Source organism: Empidonax traillii, unplaced genomic scaffold (assembly GCF_003031625.1).
Source record: "Empidonax traillii isolate 1590-97213 ecotype Southwest subspecies unplaced genomic scaffold, ASM303162v1 scaffold382:size1915631, whole genome shotgun sequence".
NCBI lineage: Eukaryota > Metazoa > Chordata > Aves > Passeriformes > Tyrannidae > Empidonax > Empidonax traillii.
The window spans coordinates 466,663-483,816 of NW_020955575.1; the positions used below are offsets into that span (position 1 = coordinate 466,663).

The window sequence follows — 17,154 nt, forward strand, 5'->3', positions numbered from 1 at the left end:
CAATCGTCTCCCACAGACCTATTTTTACTCAAATTTTAAAAATTATCATGACTGCAGCAACAGTCTGTAAGCAAAACTCTCCATTCTATATAACAAGAAGTAGCACTGTAATTATCTAGTTCTATGTACAGAGGAAATATTGGACAAGCAGGTAGGGTAGTTCTAGTAGCTCCTATTCCATCATCTTTCCTTAGCATCATCAAATTCATTTCACAACTCTGAAATATTATATCTGGTTGCATATTTATGTTTTAAAACATTTCAAGCACATAAAAATACAGTAAGTGTTCAGGGGTGATGAATTTCTAGGCACTTAATTTCCATTTTTTTTCTACAGAAATTCTGTAAATTCTTTAAAAAGTCTCATTAGATATCACTGTGCCATGGCCTGAACCACTTCATGACAAGGGCTAAATGATACCTTTACAGCAATTACAGAAGTCTTTCAGAGTAATGAAGATCTATTACATTGTTACAATGATTTGTATTTTAAACAAGATAGATCACCTCAGTTGCACAATACTCTGCAACAAATTTCAAACGTTTCTGTACACAGCAACAAAGGAGAGACTTTTATTGCCACAGAGAAAATAAACTGCCCCTGGCAGAAAGAAAGAGCTGAAAGGTGAGTGCAAAGTTGTCAAGATCAGTACAGTGCTCAGACAACTATAGCGACAAAAGTTTAAGCAAAGGGAAAACAAAGAGACTTGTTCTTTCAAAAGGTCTGATTTCGGAAGATTTTTTTAATAACACATGCAAAAAATGTAACTGTTCCCTCACATCTAAAATAAATAAATGGACTCTTTGGGCTGTAAAGGCATAAACATACAACAAATTATAAAAACAAATTATGTACAGCTATTTAAGGGATTTATAGCAAAATAAGCAATATCATTTTCCTTAATAAAGGGAGTAGTTAAGCTGGAAGTGGTTAGAACAAGTGCTTCTTATGTCTCAGACACTATTTTGTGACTGTGGTCATACCTATGTCTATTGTCAGCTTATCCACCTGAGTATAAGTAAAACAAAATAACCATTAGTAAACATTTCTTTCAGGAGCATTTCAGACCTCATAGACATGCAGTAGGAGAACGTAAAAAAAATATGAAGAGAGATTAATAAGACTGCAATAACTCTAGAGGCACACTTCAACACGCCAGGTTATATATCTGTCACCCAATTTCTGCACTTTTTTCAAGCAGCTGGGGGCATTATATGACACCTCATCTCTTGAACAACTGCAGAGAAATGACAAAAGAACTAAACTGTAAATAAGTGAGAGATACATAAGCAATCCTTTTTCATACCAGAAAGGCTCTAAAAAATATTAGTAGTAACTGGCTTATGTTTATTTGGAATGAGAAGGTATTCTGGAAAAAACATAGTGGTTTGGTTTGGTTTCTTTTTTAACCGGAAGTCCTCACATTCAGCTTACGACTTCATGGGCAGATTACAGTGAGAACTGAGTAAAGAATGTGATTTTCATGGGTCCTGCTGAAATCAATGGAATTCTAGTGATTACTAGCGGTCACAACAGTTTCAGTATATGAACAGGACCAGTACCTTATATATAGATTAAAAAATAAAATAAACAATTTTTTAAAAAATCCTTTTTGCTATGGATTAGACCCTTTCTGCAAATAAACAAAACACTGCAATTCTACTAATCCAAAATTTAGGATTTAGGATTTTGTTATGAAATTCTATGAAAAGCCCAAAAAAAGGACTGCTGAGGAGATATGTCGGTGTGACTTGAACCTTAAAACCCTATACAAAACCCAGTTAATAATCACAACATATAAAAGGTGAGATTCTTAGGACTTAAAGTACTCATTTCCAGCCATACCATAGCGTTACAGGTAGCACTGGTAGGGTGCTCATCTGAATGGCAGCAGGATTTTAGTATCTACTATTCTGAATCCTGGAACAACTAAATAAACTACATGAAAAATAGAAATCTCAGATTTCAAATTAAACTAATGGATAGTTGCTGTCATGTTGCTACCTAGTTGCTACCAAACTAGGCTGCTCCTAAATTAGAAACAAAAAAAGTATTTCCTACAATTATATTTATTGTAGGAGTAGTAAGGTATTAGGTTTAGAAAGTTTAAACATTTAAAAAAACACACTAGAGCTGTATCTGCAGTCAATTAGCAGACAATAAATAACAGTGGAAGGTTTAGTACATTTTTTGCAAGTTTAGGAGTTTTTCCCACTCAAAAAAAATATTTTCCACTCTGTTTCAAACATTATTTTTTTAAAATTCAAAGTAATATAGAAAAAAAAAAGTTCTTTGTCAATACCCAGTAATCTGCAAAAGTCTATACCATGTACCAAACAGAAAAAATGCAAGTAAACTAAAAGTCTTTCAGCAGTTCTTTGGAACTTTCTTTCAAATACTTTTCTTTTTTCAAAAAACACAGTGATCTTGCATCACACATACATCCTCAGTGCTTTTACCACAAGCTAGTCATATGTCAAGAAGTCCCTGTGTGCAAAGCATTAAAAACAGTAGATGTAGATTATTCCATACAGTATAGACATGCATCCTACAAGAAGCTATGAGCATAAAAATTTATATTACAGTATCACTTTTATTAGAAACATAACTACAAGAATAAAGGAAGTAAGTAGAACTACGCCTATTTTTTTTAATACTTTGGTCATGTAGAGTTATCCCATGCAGATGTTCTGAAAGCTCAGCATGCAAGTTATGAAGTTTAAAAACAAAAAAGAAACAAATAACCTTTCAGATTTCCCTGAATATTCTTGAAATAAAATATCCAATAAGACTGAATTGCCAATATTCTCATAGTCTTTTTACTTTTCAAAATTAAAACTCAGTAGTTGTGCATATACATTCAACAGATATAATAAAGACATTTAATAACAGATTCTTCAGCTCTCAATTTCTTTCTCAATATAGTCAATCCATTAGGAAACAACTGCAGCAGGGACAGCTCACATGAGCCACTGTTCTTGTTCTTTTCTGTACTTCTCAGACCACTTCTGAGTTAGCTCTAGGTAAATATTTGGCTTATGTGGTTTATAATCAAGGTAAACCACCTGTCCAGTCCGTTTAGGGACAGCTTTTTCAATCTGAGTTCCCTCGTGCCATTCATTAAAAGATGTAATAGAGATGATTTCCGGTCGCACCAGAAGGGCTGCGCTGAAGGCAGTTTCGTAGTACTTCCCATTGACACGATTACGGGTGTTGTGGTTGTTCCATGGTCGGATACTGGTATCAATATAGCCTGGGCCCACACTTGGAATAAACATTAGGTTGTTACTATCACAAAAGGCTTTTAAACTTGCCCAATTATGATGAGATGAGCCATAGGAGAAGCCATTGGTGGCAAAGTACGTGTACATTCCATCAAAACCACTTCTGTGAATGTCATGCTTATGCCTTTCTTCTACAAGAAGTGCAATGAATAACGCATCATATGGAGTATTTCGAATACTCTGGGATCCAGAAACAGTTAGCAGATTTGCCCATATTTCAGGAATTGTTACGTAAGAATCATAAACGTAAAACATGGGAAGAAGTCTGCCTGTGCTGGTCTTATGCCTGTAAAAGGCTGGATGGCCTCCATATCTACAAAGCAAACAAGTATCGTTAAGACAAAATTTGACATTTGGAAAACACTTTTGAACAATCTGAGCTGAAGACTTTTCCTAAAAACTAATTTAAATAGACAGGGCACGGACTTCAAAACATAGCAATTCATATCCACTTTCAGTCCAGTGTTTGCTGAAGTATCAAATAATGAATCATCAAAGAACCTTTCAATTACTACAAATCAGTAACTGTCCTGGTTTTGGCTGGAATAGGGTTAGTTTTTTCTTAGTAGCTGCTAAAGTGCTGTGTTTTTTTGATTTAGCATGAGAATAACTTTGATTACATATTGATGTTTTGGCTGTGGCTAAGTAGTGCTTACCCTAAGGACTTCTCAGTGTCTCATGCTCTGTCAGTGAGGAGCTGCACAAAAAGCTGGGAGGGAGCACAGTCAGTACAGCTGACTTGAAGTGGTCAAAGGTATATTCCATACTGCAGAATGTCATGTCCAGTGTATAAACTGGGGGAGTTACCTGGAAGGGGGCTGAGCACTACTCAGGGCCTGGCCTGGTGGTCTGCAGGTGGTGAGCAATTCATCTTTCCTTCTCTTTATTGTTAACGCTACTAATAAAACTATTAGCATAATTACTGTAATACCATTTTGTTTCAATCATGAAATTGTTCTTATCTCAATCCACGAAGTTTACCTTTTCCTTCTCATTCACCCCACAGTGCTATGGGGCCGGGGGGTGGCAGGGAAGTGAGCAAGCAGCAGTGTGGTACCTCGCTGCTGGCTGGGGTAAAACCACAACAGTAACTTAGCGTCAAATTGTGCTACAGTTATCAGTTTCCTCTGAAGGGCAAATCTACCATTCAGTATGAAATAAGACAGTCTAAGCAGCACTGACGAATAAAACAACTAGTAGCTACCCAGAATTTGTCAAGATGAATTAAAATCATTAGAGGTCAACACATTAAACTCTAGGTGCTAGTTTGCCACTATAAAAATGTATACCTACTTTGTATATCATGTGGCTAATACCTTAAATACTTTAATCTGAAGTATTATGACTTGTAGTATTAATGAACATTGAAAGCAACTTACATTTGAGTATCTATGTAAAATTCACATTTTAATATTTAAAAAACAGACTAAATTTTGCACCCCTGAAATATGAACAAAGTTCCTTACAGTTCTCTTCAGTCTCAGTAGATCTTTATATGTTCTTACAACCTTTAGATCATATACGTACATCCTCTAAACCAGCACGTAACAAACCCCAAAGGAAACCATCCCAAAATGACTCACTTGTCAATGATGTACTTGACATTGTGGTACATACTGCGATCATCTCTATCTTTGTAAGGTTCAATGTGAAAAGTGACCTGAAAGGTGAAAACATAAAAGCAACACAAAACACTACTGAATATATAGGCACCATGTATTAAATGAAGCAAGTACCAGTCACAAAAAATATACTTCTTCCTTACAGATCAGACATTTTCATCAGTACAACTCCTGAACTGTTAAGATTAGAAGCTTCAGATCCCAGGAAGATTGGTATCAGAGGGTTTTTAGGTATTTAGGGTTTTTACATTAAAACAAAACACTGCTTTTGTATTCCCTAGCAAGTGGTCATGATGCTTCAGAAAACTTGAAAAACTACAGAAACTAAAAATGGAAATAAAATATTAATTACTTGAATGTCAAAGACCCGATTAACTAATGAAACATTTTAATATTTCATTTCTAACCAATGTATTAAATTTTCTATAGATAATGCTCCACAGAGAGTTTTCAGTGTCAAAATAAATTTTAAGATATGGGATATGAAAACTTTTATTTAGAATTTTATAGATTTATCTAGCGCAATAAGCTCTTGCAACTAAATTTAATATAATGTACTGCTACTGCTCTGAATGTCAAGCTTGGAGCTTATGGAATTAATTAACCTATATATGTGAAGCAATTCCAACGTAAAAATGCATTTGTTTTCAAACATACAATTATGGAAGAGTACATTACAGTAATCAAAGCAACTGGTTTTTCAGAAGCAATTTTAGAACAAAATGCATTTAATAAAGTCTTTGACAACTCTGCAACAGTAGAAAATTTTCACTGCAGAGCCAATATCTATTTCTATTAAGCAGAAACAATAGAAAAATAGTATCAGACTAAATCACTAGGATGGACAGTACAGTCTGAAGAGCACTATAATTTCTTCTTTCATTTCCTACTATCAAAACTAGGCAAATCAAAGGGGCATATCTTTTCACAGACTTATTTAGCAGATATAATAGAAATGTATTTTAGATATTGGTTTTCGTCTACTGACACTCCTAACACTTACTGTAATAACTTACTAATGCAAGAATGTTTAAAAACATTACAGGTAGCATTTCCTAGTAGTATCTACATTGAATATCTGTATTCCAGCAATTATTCCAAGTGGTAACAGCAGCTTCATTCATATTCCAATCATTACCACATTATTACATGCATTTTCCTTGGTAGCTTATTTCATTTTTCCTTGGTTCCTTTGATACTTGGATGTTAACAAATTCTTTAGGTGAGAGCAAGGTGATGATCTGAAAATACTTTTTTCTTTCATTTTAATAGCTTGCTATTACCCAGCGCAACCTATATCCCATAATGCAATTCACACAGTATTTTTAACAGTTTCAAAATTACTTCTGTATCTGATTTAATCTTCCTACTTTCCCCCCGCTTGCCAAGGAACCTACAGTTGCTCCCAGTGACAGGAAATTTCTCTGAGAATCTGCAACTTGCGTGACCAACTAAAACCAGAGCTTATGAAAAGGCTGTGTTTTCAGTACAGAGTACAGCAACACCCTCCAGAGATGAAACATATACAGCTACTTAAAAATTTAAATTTATGACTTGGCAAGATTAAAATGCAATGTACATTTTCATTGTCACAAAAGGAAAACACAAGTTTTATTCTGAAAATAAAAATAAAAAATAATCAAGGGACAATTTTAGATTCTACTGATCAATTCACATAATCTTTAATTGACCTGATATTTCACCTATTTCAAGAAGGCAGTAACTTAGCCTTTCTGTCCTGTCATGCCCTGGAATAACCATTAAGTCAGAACAGCATGACCCTGACCTTACAGTCCAAGGCAAAAGTTCCTGGTAATTTCTGGAATAAAGACATTCATTCAAACTAGATCTTCTAAATCTGCCTTTATTACTTAAAATACTTGCTCCTGATCTCTGTGATGAGGTGCCAGCAAGTTATGAAATGCAAAACATGAAGACAGTTCTTCTTCTTTCTCCAAGTTCCTTATTTTATAGACCACTGTATTCCAAAGTATTTTGTGAAATGTAATACTTCCTTCAACTGCTAAGCCTCACTGGGAAACGACATTTCGTCTTATTTTAAAAACTGTTTCCTGAAAAGAAATAGAAAACAAATATCCTCAACACTATACCTTAGATTCTGCATGCTAAAGCAGATTACTTTTATTTTACTTTTAAGGCAATTTCTCAAGTCCTACCAAAATTCAGTGCAATTCAAAGGGTTCTGTGACCCAAAAGAAGTGCAGTATAATAGGAGACAGAAACAGAAGCCACCATTATATGACAGGCTTCCCTTCTCTACACCTTGAGTCAAAGTAGGAAACTCTTAGCAAGGTTTACTTTCCTAATTAGTTCTATTTCATCATCTTAAAATACTTTACCTTTAGATTATATTTGTGTGCATAGTCCAAAATAACAGGCACTAAATCATCCGTTGGTTCTCCATTTTCATCAGCCATACCTGGTGGGTACCATGAAAGCACTATTACACCTGAAAATACAAAACTTCAGTTTTGATTCATGTTGTTTAACATATTACATGTACACTGTAACATGTTACGTTACATGAGTTAAAATTATCATTTGATGTGAAACCAACATAATATAAATCAGAATCTCAAATTACTTTTTAACCAGTTACAAAATCTCAGTATTCTCAGAGGGGATTTTAACTCCTCTCTTTGTTTACAGGACTACAAAACAAACAGTGGTTAGGTCATCTGTCAAGGGAACAGATCTGTGCTCAGCGTCCCAAGCCTAACACTCAAAGCCATTCCCTCCCACTTTTCAGCACAGCATTCTAACCTTCAGGTTGTACCAGGAGGAAAAGAGTGCTCCCTAATAAGGCATTACAGTTATGCCAAAATAGAGCCAGAGAATATGAAGATACATAGGGGATATGTATAACATGGGGTTACAGAACACACAAGAGGGGAGGGTTATGCATGTGATGACAGATTCTTATTTTATGAAAATTTATTGTCCAACATATTTCTTCGTTGTACCTCCAGCTCTACCACAAAAAACCCATTCAATATTAGGAGCAGTGACTGTAATCCCACAACCTTCTTTCTTGCTAAAAGCAGTTTCTCTGGTGTAATCCACATTTCCAAGCATGTGAAATTAGTTTTTAAATTTATTGTCTTCAAAAATGCTTGAGTAACTCTCAATAATTTAAGTATGTTACTAGTCCTGTGGAAAAAAAGGCAACAAATAGAATGACCTGATACTGTAAATTTTTCTAAAGCTCTCCATGAAAGCAAAAGAACACATACCTCTTCAGAAAGGCTAAACCCTTTCCTTGTAAAATAAAATGGTGTCAGATAAACAAATTAGATCTTTTAGATGTACAGCTGGAAATAATGTCAAGAAGAAGGTAAATCTGAAAGAAATACATGAAATAACTGATGTAGAAATATTTTCCTAACAATGTTATTTAAAATATAGGGAAGAATAATTCAATATGATTCTTTTTAACTAGGTAAAGATTTAAGGACACAAATAAGTATGTAGGAAGTACATACTCAAAATTCCATCTACTTTACTAAAATTATAACATTTCTGACTAAAAATTTCCAAACAAACAATTCCAAAATTAGGAAGAAGAAAGTATAAATTAGAGTCAATACATTTGAACATCCAAACCAGAAGTCTGAGCTCACTATACATAGAAGGTAGTTCAACTATCTCCATTCCCTCTACACTTTATCAAAAAGAGAATCACAAAGATTATCACAAGAGACAGCCTGCTCAAGGACAAGAAAAATGCAGTATTTTACTGCATATTATCACATTATCTTTTATTTTACATAAAAGAATAGGACCAAATTCAAATGAGTAAGATGGAAAGAACAATCAGAACAGCAGCAACAAACTTGGGTCTCTTGAATACATCTGACAAGATATATATATCCTATATATATCCTATATATCCTATACCTTTAGGAAACACATAAAAGTTCAGGCGATGGAATTGCTGATCAAGGGACTTAAACTTGCATTTGTATTTATCTTTCCCTGAGAAAGATTAGTTAATATTTTCTTTCCTGTGGTTAAAAAATAAAGTTATGTACCACTTCAGGAGTCTAAAAGAGAATGGACTTGACACTAAAAACAATATTAAAAATGTTTAAAACCTTAATGATTAGGTCAATGAAAGGGATTCAATACCAGGTGATTAGCAGTCTGAATAATGCTATGAGCTCTGGTCATGTTGCTCCAACTACACTTACAGAAGTTGTTCAGAGTGTAATATTAGACTGCTAATTTGAAGAGGATTAACATAAAAAGGACCAGAAAGCTCAACAACAAAGAATGACAGCAAAAACATATTGAATATTCTTATGTATATAGTTCATTTTACTTAGAAAAAGGGAACATCAGTTTCTATTGAAAGAAGATACTTTTGGACAATTAATGAATTAATATCTATTTGTTACTGCATACACAGAATTCAGAGAAAAAAATTCACTCAATCATTGAACAGACTGTTCCATAAGCATGTTAAGATGATTTTCTGAAACCTGGTCTTAAAACTGAAGTATTCGTCTCCAAAAATTTAATACACAGACAATATATTCCAGAAATGGTTTCTGCGTTTTTCAAATATGTTATCAGTGCTTAACAGTAAGTCACAAAAAACATGTACCTAACAGGATTACAAATACTGTTCTTGTATTTCTGTGCTGTGACACTCATTAGACAAAGCTCTGAAGATGTAGGTTTCAGCTGGGGGTTAAAACTCAGAGATACAAAGACATTTACTACTTTCAGACTATTTCCTGAATTACACAGAAAAAAATGGAAGAATGGGTCAGTTGTGTTCATTGACACATGTAAGGCTGGATAAATGAACAACATGCTGAAATGTTAACACTCATTACCAGTTGAAGCTGAACGCATCTGTGTCATGTGGGCTTCTATGACAGTAGGGTCTTTGGAACTATAAGATCCGAGTTCAGGATAAAAGTTGGCCCCAATGTCCTCAGGAGGATTATGCCTTCCCTTTGGATAATTGTTTGCAATTTTAGGATCCCAGTGTGGCAACAGCGGATGGTTCCAGTGAATATATTTACCATCAAACTGTGGATTTCCATACCAAGTATAGTAAAATATGTGAAAGTTATAATTAGGAGAAGACAGCTCCTCTTCCATCTTATTTACAGGAGGCATAGATGCTTTCATAGTATTGACAGCAATACCGTGCAAATTAGTGACACGTGTTACAGTATCTCCTTGAATCCTATTTAGTGAATTCTGTTTACTGTCTAAGAGAACTGTCCGTTGCTGAAGCTCAGGCAGCAAACCAAGTCCAAACGGATCCCCAAAGCCAGCTCTGTCAGGTCTCAGCGTCTTCAATGCCATCATTATGGAGCAAATAAACAAAATAAAAAGCAACAAAATGATGCATGTTCTTCTGCGAAATCTTGCCATGATGTCATAGTTCAGAATCCTAAGAGAAGGATTTTGGCTGCAACTGATCAAAAGACAAATATTTAAAAGTCAGATTTCTTATTACCTAATTCAACAGTATGAAATGCTTCGTAAAGTCTCTACATAATAGAAATAACATGCAGACAACTGTGATGCACACACTGATTGTGTAACTAACAGACCTTTGTGGGGGGAGACACAAACCAACCCCCATTTTTTTATTTGAGAACATGAGATTCTGAGGTTCTACCACCAAGGACTCAAATATTTCATAAAATATCTTACTTTTGAACTTCATTGTTATCCTAACTCAGGTAAATCCCATGAAATGGAGATTCTGGTTACATTATTTCAGAACTATCATGCTTTGACAAGTGTTATTCTGGCAGAAATAGCACAGAAAATTAAAAAGCAGAAGCCATGAAAGGAGACTAACAGAGCAGAGCAAGAGTAAAGGACAAAATGGGATATGATGGAACTACAGGTTATGTTCAGAATGCAGGTTTCATTTACTAACCTATTTCCTGGCTTCAGATCAACCACCCTGTGTTTAGTTACCCAGTACATTAATTAAATACTTCAGCAAATTAAACTCAAAAAAAAGATGTTTTGCAACTTCATAGATCTAAGATTCTAATTTGTTTTCCGAATTATGTAAGTAAAAGCCAACATAGCACTAAGGATGTACCTCAAGCAGAAAGCCTGCAAGGTATCTGCTGACAGCCAGTTAGTACAATGTCACAGCTGCCTGGCCTTTCGTGTAGAATTCCAGGGCTAAATTCAAAACAAGAACAACAGAACAACACAGCAAGATTTGAGCCCTGAAAGTAGGGGGAAGAAAATCAGTATAATGGAATGCCCAATTGCTTTATTTATAACTTTAAGTCCTGTTCAACATTATCACAAGAGAACTAGAGAAAAGGATTAACAAAATTTAGGTTACCACCGAATTATGTGGAACAAGATTATGCATAAAACTGACAACACAAAACTGGAAAATCTATGAATAAATTTCTGATTCAAGAGCCAATACACATAACATAGCTGTGATTTTGTATTTCTGTCAATGTCCTCCAAATTTTAGAATCTTATTTTAATTTACTGAGATGTACACAGGTCATTTTAAGATATTTATAAACTAGTTTACCTTACTTTTCTATCAATGCTCTTTACTAACGTTATAGTGCATTAACATATAGCTCAGTTGTCACAACAGTTTACTACTCCTGTGATAATTTTAGATAAGGAATTTCAGAATATGGTTTGCAACACTATACCCTGAATTGGATTAGCAGTAATCCACTGCCAAAAGGGGAAGTTCTGCTTCCATTTCCAATATTAATCCCTTCATACTACTGTCTATTCCTAGTTGCTTCTGGGATTAATTTTGTTTTCACAGCAAGGTCACTCATTCCCTTTAAAAGCAAACCCTTTTAACATTTCAAAAATAAACAACAAGAAAACCCCTGTGCACTCTGACCTTGTTAGAGAGCTGACTCAGCTGAATGAGTATCACAGCACTAAAGTCAACAAAGAAGAACAGAGGGAGGAATGCAAGAATACAAAAATGATGCTGTTCATTTTGCCCAACTGGCTTGTGAAACCATACCTTTGGCTACTGTCAGGGAAAATGATTTAACAGCATACATGCTTATAGTACTTAAGACTTTGAATTAAGATTTCACATCATTTTACATCAAATTACAGGGTTCTCTTTCTATAGCTAACAACTCATCCCAAAATCTTAGAATTATTTGGAATGCATAACATCTTTCTTCCAATAAGAAATTAAATACATTCAAACTACTCCTACTACTTTTCATTACCCTTTCAGTCTTCTTTTGAGAATATTACACTACCCCTACCTGGTAGTTTAAGTTAATTTTCAGATCAGATAAACTATAATTTTCTAAATGATCAGGATTTTTTTTTTTTTTAAGGAAACAATATTATTCACCTGGCTAATGAACCCCTAGTATGCTTATACAGAGGCTCAGCATCAAAGTGCAAAATTTCTAGAACAGGTAACTGCTATCTATGGTAAAGGTTTCTGTTTTGGGAAGACATCAGTCTCAGTGATGACATAATTTAGCCCTGGCATAGACACATATACTGTAAAAGCTGCACTGAAGAGCTACAGGTAGGCATTGCTTCATTTGTCTTTTACTCTTGTTCAGATCTACTTTTCAGATTCAGTGACAGATAAACTATCCTCATCAATGCTGGTGCCACAGCAGAATGGTAATACCAGGGGAAACAGACTGAGCAAACATGCCCTGTGAAACAGCTACCTGAAGTTACATCTATCCTTGGAGCTGGAAAAAACCTAGAATACATTTCTGATTCAACAGTCATTAAAGAAAGCATAGCTGTGATTTTGCACTTGTCATGGACATTCAAATTTTGGAGTATGACTGCAATTTACTGAGGTACATGTTACTCCTTTATACTTATGAAGTACCTTGCCTTGGACTTCTGGGTGCATTTGGACCTAACAGAAATTGCCTTTCTCATTAGGAAAAAGTCAGCCTGAATAACTTCAGCTTTGTGCAGATTAACATCTCACATGCAGTTACTCTGACTCAGAAGCTTTTGGATTCTAACTTCAGGTTTGTTGACCCATCTAGGTGTACCAGTCAAAATTTTAAGTAGTTTGAGCTCTTTATCTTGCCTACTCAAATAATTTTAAAAGAAAAAAAGTCATCTGTAACAGGTTAGAAGGAAGAGTAAGTTAGTTCACATGCCTTTTGGTTTCTCCTTTAATAAGTAGAGATACTACAGTTTCTTTCATTACACATCAGAAAAATATGAAGCTTTACTATGAAAGCGTAGAACCTATAATTCCATAACATTTAGTCTCCTTCTCAAAACAAAAAAAAATCTGACACAAAATCTTACTTTTTATAAGCTGCTATAGAGAATTAAAAGCACATGATGAACGTAAATGTATTGATCCCACTATGACCATCTCCATGTTCCAAATTAATTTGTTTTTCATTGGTAATAAATATGAAACTCATCACAGCAGGCAAAATCTCCAGATGTTCTTTTTTAAAAAAATAATATCTCCCTGAAGAAATAATAAAAAAAAGCATCTATAAAAAACCAGAAGTATTTTCTTAATTCTTCCTCAAACTTAACAGAAGATCTGTCTCAAGGATAACTTCTCTCATTTAAGCTCTTACTTGACAGTACGGGTTTTTTTCTCCCTCACTGTAGCTTTTTATACCCCTAAGTTACCCTGCAGGCAAACCTTCTGTTTATCCTTTCCACTATATGAAGAAAAAAAGCGTACAGATGGACAGATGATGAGAGGGTTTTTTCCCAACTTGTTTCCCAAAATGTTTCTTTAGTCAAAGAAAGCAAATTAAATTAAATAAGAAAAAAAAATGGTAGAGGGTTTAATAACTCTAGATAATTTTGGTCAGATGATTCTGACCAAACTCAAGTGTCCATGCCCTGCCCAAGGGGTTTTGTTTTCCAGCTTAACTGATTCCAAAAGAGAAATACGCAATGCAAAGAAAGTACGTTCAGATAAAACAGATTTATCTATTTTAGTAAGAACGAGCAAATACTGTAATTTACTTACTCTGATGTTCCTTAAACACAACAAATGGAAATCCAATATAGAATAGAGGTCTGAAAATCTGATTTTATTGATCAAGGGTAAGATCATCCAGAAGTCACTGAGGCTGGTAGATCATGGAAGGAATCAGAACTTCTCAGCTAAGTTATCTAAGCTTATGTTCTACTAAGTTTTCCCATCTCAAAGAACCTGAAAACCTTGAAGTGACAGATCAGCTCTAGGCAGAGCTGGAGCTCCTAGGCCTTAAAAGCCCTTGATTCTGGAGCTACAGTGCAGATGTGCACCTAGAAACATTACTTTGGTTCCCAAGTGATTGACCAGGTGAGATTCTGTAAACTTTCCTGAGGGCTGATAACAGCGTCTAAACCATTACATTTACATAGCACATTCTGGTCTCGGGAACTATATGTATAACAGCAACAGAAGCTGATCGCATGTTTCTTGTAAATGTTTCTAGCATTAGGAAAAAAAAAACCAAAAAAGGTGAACTTCTCAAAAAGTCTCTGCAAACAAAAAATCTTTTCCTAAATTTTTTTTTAAATACCTTGAAAATCATTAAAGATGGAAGATGACATTAAATATGGTCTTACATACTAAAAAGATTTTTTTTAACCATTTCAATAATAGATTTCTTTTTGGTCCCCCCAGTTCATAAAGAAGTATTTGAAATATGACAATCCTGACACGGATCACTCAAAAAAAACCAGAAAAGTGACTTGAATTTAAGAAAGGCAACAGCACTAACAAAACACAATCCCGCTGGATTCTTCCTTCTAAACAAAGGTGGTAAGGCAGCGTTATATCATGTATGAGTATCTGACCTCGACATGCCAACGTTCTCTTACTTTGAAAGCACACGGAAACACACACCTAACTTTGAGGGGCTACAGGCCATGAAAAGAAAGCGACCTTCAGACAGCTCCATCACAGGGAGCTACCCGCAGACCCACCCCCGGGGCAAGTTCACAGCGCGGGCAGCTGCACAGCGAGGCTTTCTGGTGAGAGCTGAAAACGAGAGAGGGGAGCGGACCCGGATTCGCAGCGCCTGCTCCCCTCCCCCGAGCCAGCCACCGCATTCCGAGCGTTCGCACTTCTCCGCCACAAGAGGGGCATCAGGCGCGGGCGGGAGGGGACGCGGAGTTCCCGCAGAGGGAGGAGGGCAGAGGGAGGGCAGAGGGAGGGCACCCGCCCGGGGGAGCACCCGGCCCCTCCGACAGCGGCTGCGGGCGGGGGCGGGCGTCGTCCCTTCCTCTCCCGGCCTCCCCCAGCCCTGCGGAGCCCCTTCGCCAGTGGCCGGGCGCCGTTACTCACCCGCGGGAGGCAGGGGCGCTGCCCGAGGCCGGGGCTGTGCCCGCTGGGGGACCCGGGCGGGACGAGCCGGGCCGGACCGGGCAGGTCCCGCCGCTCCAACGGCGCCGGGCGCCAGCCGCGCGTGCGCCAGCGGGGGCGCATGCGCGGGGCCGGGGCGGCGGGCGAGGCTCGGGTCGGGCTGGGGCGGTGATTCCCCGTTATCCCGCCGGGATCTGCGCTGCGATCACTGTCTCTTCCCGGTGGGAGGAACCCACGTGCGCCGCTGCTGAAATGCCCAAGCCCGCCGCTGGGCTTCCAAATTGCCTTTTTTTTTTTTTCTTTCTTTCTTTTTTCCCCCGCCCCTAAACTTTTTTGTTTGTTTTACCTATTTGCTTGTTTTACCCAGAAGGCGTAAAAATCTGTCAGTTCTTTAAAAAGCCCTCGCGGGATTGCTGGTTGCTTTTCAGCTGGGGGAAGAGGCTTGTTCAATGGTAACCAAAAAAATCACAGAAACCACAGAACCAGTTAGGTTGGAAAAGGCCTCTGAGTTCGTCGAGTCCAGCCTATGGCCCAGCAGCACCACGGCCGCTAGACCAAGGCACCAAGCGCCACGTCCAGTCTTTCCTTAAGCACATCCACTGACGGTGACTCCACCGCCTCCCTGGGCAAGCCATTCCAATATCTAATCACCCCTTTCCGTGAAGAAATTCCTCATTATGTCCAACCTAAACCTCCCCTCAGGTAGCTTAAGGCTGTGTCCTCTTGTCCTGCCACTAGTTGCCTGGGAGAGGAAACATGGCTACAACCTGCTTTCAGGTAGTTCTAGAGAGTGATAAGGTTACCCTCGAGCATCCTCCAGGCTAAACAACTGAAGCTCCCTCAACCACTCCTCATAGGACATGCGCTCCAGGCCCTTCAGCAGCTTTGTTGCCCTTCTCTGTGCAGAGATAGGCAAGTAATGGCTGGAGAAAGCCTGTGGCTTGGATCTGTGGGCAGTGCTGCATAAGAGAGTGGTACCTCTGCACCCTAAGGGTGGTATTTTACATTACAGTAGGGTGTTCATTTTACATTAGAGTAGGTGATGCTGTGACAAAATCAGTCCAGTGGGGTAATTGCCTGCCCTTATACCCTGTCAGCCATATAGGAACAAATCAGGAAAAAATGCGTGGATAGAAGTGTGTTGCATTCTCCTATCATGTTGTTTTGTAGTTACATATAATTGCAAGAATGTAAAAATGTTTTCACTGATGTTTCATGAGTTAACATTTCATGTTGTGCTTTACTCTTTTTTTTCTGTTTTTTTCTAAACAGTGAAAATGGGCTGTGAATAATTTTCCGAACAAGAATAGTAACCAAATCAATGAAAAAAAAAAAAATACGTTCTCACTGTCTACTGTAACATCAGAAGTAAAGGAGAACCCTTGTGTATTAACACTGTGGATTGACTCAATACAAGTTGTTGCACTAGGTAAACAGCACAGTCTTCTGATTGAATGAAAACATTCCTTCCCTCTGTGGGATGGAAAATAACTATAATGAGTTGGATCCCTGTGGTGTAGTTTGCCTGATTTTTTGTTAAGAATCTCTCTAAGCCGTGAGAGAAAGTACAGTGACCAGAATTGTGGTTTCATTGAAATCAATAGCAAAACTCGCCTTTATTTCAACAGAGATTTATATCAACAAGTATTTCACAAGTATTTCAACAACTATTTCACCTCTTATGTGAATGAAAAGACTTGGAATGAGTGTCTCATACTGTATCATACTGTAGATATAAACACGGAAATTCAATAGCTCCTCTCGTTCTCTTTGAGTTCTCAGAAATTTGAAGGAATTGTTGCATGATGTTTTCTTTGTGTTTTCTGAGTGCTCCGATGAGAAAAATATTTGCAGTGATTCTAATTTCTGATATTATTTCTTGTAAGTATCTGAATAATTTCATTAACCGGGAGTATGTTG

At 37.0% G+C, this 17,154-nt stretch overlaps 1 protein-coding gene across 2 annotated transcripts; it reads right to left on the bottom strand.

The window, feature by feature from the left end:
- Positions 1–2,262: 2,262 nt before the first annotated feature.
- Positions 2,263–15,301, bottom strand: MANEA (mannosidase endo-alpha). 2 transcript variants are annotated; one of them, XM_027893122.1, is made up of 5 exons: positions 15,217–15,301; positions 10,151–10,362; positions 7,268–7,377; positions 4,869–4,945; positions 2,263–3,598 (listed from the first exon to the last, which is right to left on the bottom strand). In XM_027893122.1, the coding sequence occupies exons 2-5, from the start codon at positions 10,317–10,319 to the stop codon at positions 2,962–2,964; spliced, it is 993 nt and encodes a 330-aa protein (XP_027748923.1). In that variant the 5' UTR covers positions 10,320–10,362; positions 15,217–15,301; the 3' UTR covers positions 2,263–2,961. The 2 variants fall into 2 exon arrangements, with proteins under 2 accessions (XP_027748923.1, XP_027748921.1); XM_027893120.1 differs by having other exon boundaries at positions 9,770–10,362.
- Between the last annotated feature and the right edge of the window lie 1,853 nt (positions 15,302–17,154).